The 9,010-nt window shown below is 28.7% G+C and overlaps 1 protein-coding gene and 2 non-coding genes across 3 annotated transcripts in view; 1 reads left to right on the forward strand and 2 right to left on the reverse strand.

Annotated features, from left to right (window-relative positions):
* LOC119676244 (endochitinase-like) overlaps positions 1-8,400 on the reverse strand; it is a 10,984-nt gene extending 2,584 nt beyond the window's left edge. The window contains exon 1 of the mRNA XM_038087481.1: positions 8,308-8,400. Within this exon, the coding sequence (XP_037943409.1) occupies positions 8,308-8,400 (93 nt within the window). The remainder of the gene's footprint in view (positions 1-8,307) is intronic.
* Positions 3,991-4,063, forward strand: Trnaf-gaa. The gene has a single exon. It is a non-coding gene; the product is annotated as a tRNA-Phe (tRNA).
* Positions 4,952-5,024, reverse strand: Trnaf-gaa. Its single transcript has one exon. It is a non-coding gene; the product is annotated as a tRNA-Phe (tRNA).
* Positions 8,401-9,010: the final 610 nt, after the last annotated feature.

Genomic DNA, 9,010 nt, shown 5'->3' on the forward strand with positions numbered 1-9,010 from the left:
ATATTTTTCCGTCTTTTAAGCTACTCGCCATTTTGACTTACTGCTATTGCCAAGCGGTTAATGAGTCATACCCAAATGACAAGGATTTCAATACTTCTGATCGGTAAATGTTGGTAGTACCTAATGTCTATAGTACTTTATAAACGTAAGTAATTCCATATTGAGTTCTGTGTAATATTGAACAGAATAATGAGTTATAAAAAGTTCTGCATCATATAGAGCACAGTTTGTATTTCTTTTATTAGTCTAACTTTGAAGCTTTACTTTCGTCTCTATCTATAATATCTCATTCGAACACTATTTCGTGGTTTCGTTGAAATAAAACAGCCGTAGTTATAATTTTAATACGTTTTTTTCATTTCAAATTGCGATTTATAAAAAAATTGTGGAGTGAAGAATAAAAAAAAACCATATAATAGCCATATAGCCATAAAATATCTTTAAAATATGCCTTGTTAAAAAAATCCATCCACATAATAAAAATGAAAAGGAAACTGCTGCTTGTTAATAAAAAACTCATGCATATGCGCAAAAAATAAGAAATGAGGCACCCTCACAACTGTCGGGCAGACTGGCTAGTTCTGCCATGCAAATTGTAAAAAAAACATTCTGAGGTAAGCACAACAAAAAATACTTCCGCGATAACATCAACAGAAGTTGAACTGAATATTGGCACCCCTAAGCCTTGACAATATAATCCGGTGGCGCACATTGAAAACAACACAACAAACAAAAGGATCCTTTCACTTTCTGGTATTTTCTTTCAATGCTCAAAATATTCTTCAGACCACATTTTTTAAACGAAACCTCTTCAACTGCTGTTGCTGCCACTGCACAAGATGCTGCAATTTGAGTGTATCTCAAAAAATGAAATCGAAAAGATAAAAAACTCTGAATCACAAAAAAAGAAGAATATAATCACTTTCATTCATTCTGAAACGCGAAAGCAGCAGTGGAAATCGTAGATTCTTTTTTATTTGAAACGATTTTGTTGCGAGAGGCGCAACTTCATTCATTCACCAAGGAAAGTGGACTAAATTGCTTGGCACTGGGTTTTTTATGCAAAGAAATCAGTTTTTTTTGTACAATTTTTTTAAGGATTAATCCTGGCTCGTGGTCTGAGGTTTGTGGCAGCAGTTTTTTCTTTAATTTTTTATATTTTTTTTATCACTCTTAGCACGAGCTACATTTTCCAATAGAAAAAAAATATATAAATGCTTAGGAAACCACAAAAAAATTCAAACTTCTGTTTTGGTTTTTGTACGCAGGATTTTAAAAGGATATTTGATATTCGGGTGCTTGCGAGTATATTTGAATTAATGTATAATATATAATATATAAAATTTTTTTAGTGTAATAATAGTCAATAGCAGCTTGAGGTTATTGAAGGTGAAGGTGATTTTTTATTATAGTTTTTTCTTTCAAGTTTTTATATCTTTTAAAAATTCTTTATTATATATATCTAATAGAAGTTTGATATGTATGTAGGCGTGCTTAAAAGCCATGACAGCTGTTATAGTTGTTATTTTTTTGTTCTTTAATGCAAAAGTGAAAATAAAATAATAAAATATATGTAAATTTGCAGACACACCTTTAGAGAAAGAAAATTATATTCCTCATCCTTCTGCCTATAAATATTTCAATACAAATGCTTAATTTAGCCATCGATCAGTGCTTAGTCCATTCAGTCCATTTGATACATTGTCAATTTTAATCCTGTTTAGGCCACTAACAATACCTGAAGAACCAAACACACTGCGTCTTTTCCTTACACCTCACAAAAAAAGTGGCAACAAACACATTGCGATACCGCAACTAATAGACCAGGAAGAGGAAATTAAGGTTAAGCCTACTCAATGCAAACCAAAGTAAACAATTCAGTACGCTCAGTTGACAGACTGAGTATAATGCGAACAAAGTAAAGCGGTCAATATTTGAAAGGACTTTAGCTGAAAAATGGCCAAATCTCAATCAATGTCCAAGACATAAAGGACGAATTCACAAAGAAAATGCAAATCGCATTATTAACGCAGTTGTTGACACATTTTGATGAATTTATAGAAAGTGTTTCTAATAGACGTGCCCACAATTTTAATCCTGCTCAAGGTGCTCGCAGTAAAAATCAATTTATTCGATCAATTCATGAAATGCCTGTACAAATGCTTAGTGCAATTGCTAATATAATTCATATGTGAAGTCGGTAATTGTTCATATATACCAAAATTTACAATATAAAAATTAAGCCATTGCATTAGTCACAATGCAATGGCCAGTATATTTGTTGTTTTATTTCTTATTGCAGTTAGAGTATTTATTGCAGGTAGAGAATGTATTGCAAAGGTGCATCTCGTATCACACACCTTTGTAGGACTTGAAATCAATTGCAAGCAAATACAATTGATGTCAGACTTTAAACAAAGATTTTCGGACTTCAACTGAACTTCTATACATTTGATTTTTCTCAAATCTTTATTATTAAAAAAAATATTAAAATTGTATCTTAATTTACACATATGATTGACAACATACACGTATGGTTTCTATAGACCTTTCAGCACGTGGCGAGCACATTTATTGTTATGGCATTAAAAGATAAACTTCAAAAAAGACTCTTAAATATTATTCTAAAACACAATAGAATTTTTTTGTAAAGGCATAGACCATTCAATTGGCATTACCAAAGTATCTTTTTAATTATATACATATCAGTCAATGTACAAATAACTACACGCTCATCAGTCAATAAAAAGGTAATGAATGTTGCCTTTGAGTCTTCATTTATACTTTCCAGTGAAAAAATAGTAAGTATAATACTGGCTTATACGATATATAGTAAAAGGATATTGTTTATTGTTATTACTCGGACTTATTGTTGGAGATACATTCATATACATACATGCTGAAAAGAAATACAAAAGTTCTCCATCTATTAGAATAATATCAACATTGACACAATTAATTATTAAATTAAATTTAATTTTTTTTATGATTTCATTCCAATATAGACACAGCAAGTAAAATTGTTAATAAAAACTTTCATAGTAATAGTAAGAAAACTTCAGAAAAATATGCGAACAAAAAAGTCAAGTACGGCTTTAGATCAGTTGGTTAAGGTGCGCTGATTTTGAGCTTCACATTTGGCAGGACCCGAGTTCGATTCCTGATACTTACAGTCTCAAAAACAATTATTTACGAATAATTAAATACAAGAATTATTTCCAAGACCACTGATGCTGGGTATTTGGCAATACTCGAAACAGCTGTATGATCAGCCAAATATTCAATTAATTAAAATAATATAAAAAATAAATTTTTTGTTGTTGTATTTCACTACTGTTCGAAAAGACCTCTTTATTAAATTTATATTGTAATTTAACGCCAGATATAACTGTAGTAACTATTTTACTTAATAGAACCTAATATATTTTGTTATAAAGATTTCACAAAATAGTATATCGCAACAAAAAAATTATTTTTATTATTTATTAATTAATAGAATTTTTGACTTTTGCCAAATACCCATCATCAGTAGGCTTGGAAATATTTCTTACACGAGTATTCAGTTATTCATAAATAATTATTTGAGACTGGAAGTAGTAATAGTTGAACTCCTACTCTGTCAACTTTGAAGCTCAATATCAGTGTGCATAAGCCAACTGACCCAAAGCCGTACTTGACTTGTACGTTCGAAGTTTACTATGATATAATTAACTTGTGGTGTTATAGTATAAGAACAAAATCATAAAACAGCTGTAGAATAATTGAATTAATTAATTTTATACATCTCTTTTTCAACCAAATTTTAAACTGGATCAACTACCTATTTCACAATTTTCAATATTATAAAATTAATAAAATATTAGTTTAAAACTTTAGATAATGTTAGATCATGTTTTACTTATATAAAATATAAATTATCACCGAATACAGTATTGTACGATTTTTAAATATATTTTTGATATATTATTTAAAATCATTCCGTTGATCTAAGCCGAAATAGCTCAGTTGGGAGAGCGTTAGACTGAAGATCTAAAGGTCCCCGGTTCAATCCCGGGTTTCGGCACATAGTCCTTTGACTTTTTACTTAACTTAGTTTTAATAATTTAATTTAATTTAATTATAATTCTTACATTGTTTAAATTCCACTTTCTATAAATAGTACATACTTCACATTTAGTATTTATAAAGTATTATTGTTCATTGATATAGTATAATGAATATATATATTATTATCTTGTAGCTGTTTTGAGTTTGTGCTCTTAAACACTTATACTCTTTTTTAACTCGAGATATTTTCAAAACCCCTCTTTACACCTTGACTGGATTACTGTTTATCACTTCATCAGACTAAGCAATAATTGACCTCAGATCTGTATACCTTCTCGAGGAGCCTGTAACCATTTTGAGATTTGATAACGCGGTGTTAGTAAGTCTGTCAGTTTTCGTTGTTTTTATGATAATGTTATAAATTACATTAGCAAAAATGGAATTTATGCATATATCGTTAATACAAATTTTTTAAATATAGTTACACTTCTTGAAATATTGCGTTTCTTGTGTATTATTTGTTTCTAATATTTTAATAAATCTGATGTTTCCACAAATAGTTTGGATTTTTTGATTTAGCCTAGTTCAACTCAATTCTCACTTTATTTATATTTTGCCTTCAATAAATACTTCATCCATAATCCATAATCCTCTTTAATTTTAATATGTTACATTAAATATATAATTATCTAAAAATCCGAAATTTTAGACTTTCTTATTATTTCGAATAAATACTATATAAAAGTTATATGAACAAAATATATCTCATTTTTAACTCCGTCAATATATAGTTGAATGCTATATATTCAAAATATTTTTTTGTTTTTATGTTCCAAACAACATTCACTTATCAAAAAAAAAAACAAGAAAAATATAATTCACAAATTACAAAAAAAAATTTCTTTGCCGAAACCCGGGATTGAACCGGGGACCTTTAGATCTTCAGTCTAACGCTCTCCCAACTGAGCTATTTCGGCTCCCATAAATTCAAGAATGGAATCTATAAAACAAAACTCACATAATTTTTAATCTTATCTACATTTATTTTGAAACATTAAATTAGAAGCTATTTGCAAATTATGAGAATAATATATTAAATCCTAATATGCAGTACTTTTAATAGTTGTTAACATGTCTATATATTCAAAAACTATGACATCTTAAAATTTATAAATAACCATTGTCAATTATATTTAATTTTAAAAAGTTTTAAATATTAGAATATGTCCTATTTAATACACTCAAACCAAGCAGTGATATTTGTATATATTTAGAATGTTTGATTTTGGACATAATGACGTTTCATCATCATTAAACGATAAAAACCGAATGGGTAAATGTACCAAATAATTCTAGTAGCTCCAGATCTTAACATAGAAAATAAAAATTCTTTTGATTGCCTAAATTATATCTGAGATATTATTTAATGCACATGAATCAGTAGCAAAAAAATAAACAGTGTGATAATTATATGCATAATATATGATAAATAAAAAATATTTACTTAAGTAACTAATTCAGGCATTGAATATTATATATGTAAGCAAGATCAAAAATTTGATTCAGTATCAAGAAAAATATAATATATTGTTGAAAACTAAATTTAATATGAATCAAGTTTATTTTAAATCTTTCATTACAAAGTACAAAGTTCTTCTTTGTTCCTAGTTTTAGTATTTTTGACAAATAAAATTTAATTAAGCACAATGTATTATCTACGAAATGTATATTTATCAACATTCATACGCACGTATACATACATCCATCACAAATGATATCAAAATAAATCGCCTCAACATTGAAAAAGCGAATAAACCATATACTGGCTGGGAAAATGAGAAAAACAGAAATAGTAAATTAAAACTACTGCTAAAGTCGTTTTCTATAGAAAAATCGCAAAGCATTTCCAACATATCCAAAAATTTTTTTATAAGACTTACAATTAATTTGTAATGTTTAAAATTGTTGTGGAAAGTCCATTTCATGTAGTAATATGAGTTACCTCAGTCACATAGTCAAAAGGCGGAGAAAGAAATAGATCTCCGCTTTAGAATGTTAACTAAGACTAATGAGCACACCAAACAATCTTTTCCTTGTATATTTCCCCTTGACACAATCCTGACTATATTACTTGCTGCGTCCTATAAATTAAGGTGCATAAAATAGAGAAATATATTAAAAATAAATATAAAACTTATTTTAAAACATTGTATAATTATATTATACAGGGTTATCTATTTTGTCGATCTCAAAATAAAATTTAAATAAAATACACTTATGACTGAGAACTCAACCAAGTAAGTACTGTTTGCAATAATGTGTTGTTCCAAACTTGTCATTGTATGTAAAACTTAACACAAAAAACCTTCAAATGTCCTCGGTATACTCTTCTCCTTCTTTCAAGTTAATTAATTTTTTGGCTCATTCCTACTTATAGCTTGGCATTAATATGACGGATGATCGTTTTCAAAGCGTCGAAAGTTTGAGAATTATCTGCACAAACACAATTCTTTCAGTGACCTCCACAAAAAAGACCTTCACACCATTTCTTGGTCGCCAAACGTAAAATTTTCCGGACATCACCCAAACGTGAAATTGTTATGGAAATTATCTGCGCAAAAGAACCAAAGTAGGCCGAGCTTGCAACTTTGTCTACAACATCTAAATCGTCAATTTGTACGCAAAAACAAATTAGTAAGAAAGTATCTATGGCTATTAAAATTTAAATTTGACATACTTTCATCATTTTCAAAAAAAAAAAAAGTGAAACTATCAAAAAAATTCATATCAAATTCCATATGGTGACTTTTTGTAGTTACAATGGATATTTGGATTTTGACAGTTCCAGAGAAGACAAATTAGTTAAATATAACCTCTTACACTGAAGAAAATTTGCTGCGATAAATTATTGTAAATATTTGTAAAAAGTTTTCACAGTTCACAGTAGTACATTCATTGTTAAATGATTTGGATTGTAATATGATAAACTTTAAAGTAAATACATAATGCCTAAGTAGACATTTCTGCTTGAGAAATGTTACTAAAACAGTGCTGCCTAATAAGAACCAATAAGTGGATAACCCTTTATAACAGAACACAGTTTCATAAATGATGGGAAAAATAATTCCAGCCATTTTACTGTAGATATATAAATTGTTATATATAATCTGAATATAGAGGTTTTTCGAGTGAACTACAATAGTAAACTACAACAATAAAAATTAATTTTATATTATTTTGATTAATTGAATCTTTCGCTCAGCATACAGCTATTTCGTTTCGAGTATTGTTAAATAACCATCATCAGTTGTCTTGGAAATAATTCTTGTATTTAATTATACGTAAATAATTTTTTGAGACTGTAAGTACCAGGAATCGCACTCGTGTCCAGTTTGAAGCTTAGAGTCAGCGTTCCTTAATCAACTGACTCAAAGCCGTCCTAGACTTTTATATTCGCACATTTTTCTGAAGTTTTGTTAATTTATTGTGAAAATTTTATAAAATTTAAAAAAAAAAATTTTCCAAAAAATTTTATTGATTGTATTTGTATATAAATTACATATGCTAATTGAAAACTTATTAAAATATATACAAGAAGTCCTACGAAAATGTTTCTGGCTAATTTTATTTATTTGATTTAAAGACTTAACACCAAATAGAATATAAAACAAGAAAACTTATTCAATTATAAGTTTTTAAAAATAAAATTTTTTATTAATATTAATTTAATTATCAATTTTTTTGTAATGTTAATTTTTTTTTTGATACATATCACTAATAACAAAGAGATGAACCAAAGAGCTTTGAAACAAATTTGACAAACTTTGGACAATTTGAGGAATTTGCCTATTTAAAAATAGCACAATAAATTATTAGATTAATAAATTATTAGAGTTATTAAAACAATGTATAGGATCGATACCTCCCTCTGAGTTTTATTGCACCCACTTAAACAATTTATATTTCAAACTTATAAATAATGTCTGTTCCGCAACAGTGACAGAGGACGATACAGTGACAGCAAAAAGCAACAACTATAGTGCAACATACACCTTTTCTTTACAATAACGACAACAATAACAACAGCAGCAGTTACACCAACAAAGACTCCGTAGTTCTTGTTGCTGTAACATCAAACAGACCAAAAAAAAGTCAACTATACTAAGATGCGATAATGCATGCTTTAGTACTTTCTAACAGGCTAAACTTAAACAACAACAACAAGAACAATAAGAAACAAAATGCAAACAGCAATAAAACCTGATCGTTGTAAAACGAGCGCGATGTACACTGAAGCACAACAGTAATGCTGCTGCTGCTGCTGCTGTTACTGCTATTGCTGCTGCTGCTCATTGCTGATAATGCTTCTTTTGCTGGTGCTTTTCGGTCATTGCCCCGCTGTGACGTCACCGGTTCAATGGCAAATTGTGACCCAGATTGTCTGAGCTGCACGACTCCACATTTCCTATATACCCTCACAAAATCAACTAAGTCTCTTCTTCCTCATTCAACAGCAACAACACTCGTACCAATGCGCAATAAAAAGTTTACGATGCTTAAAATAGCTCGGCTCAGAGTGTTCATTTGTATTTTGTATACAAAGAGAAAATCTAGAACTTGTTTAAAGAGAGCTAAAACCAATTACAACAACAACAACCACAATAAACACTTTAATAACATTTATTTACCCATAATAAACATTAAAATGTTAATAATGTGAAGTGTTCATATAACAATTAAGAGTATTAAAATTTTATTTTGCCGGTATTTTTTATGGGCTCTTCAAAGCAAAACGAAGCAAAGTAGTTAAAAGAGTGTAGGAGTTTATAGCTAAAAGCAAAACGGAAGCGAACAATTTATTAGAATAGTAGGAAATGAAAAAAAAAAAATAATTTTCCAAAAAAAAATTCGAAATTTATAAGAGAGGAATAGATAAATTAATTTTAGGTATATGCTAAATAAT

Source organism: Teleopsis dalmanni, chromosome 2 (genome assembly GCF_002237135.1).
Source record: "Teleopsis dalmanni isolate 2A chromosome 2, ASM223713v2, whole genome shotgun sequence".
In the NCBI taxonomy this organism is placed as follows: Eukaryota; Metazoa; Arthropoda; class Insecta; order Diptera; family Diopsidae; genus Teleopsis; species Teleopsis dalmanni.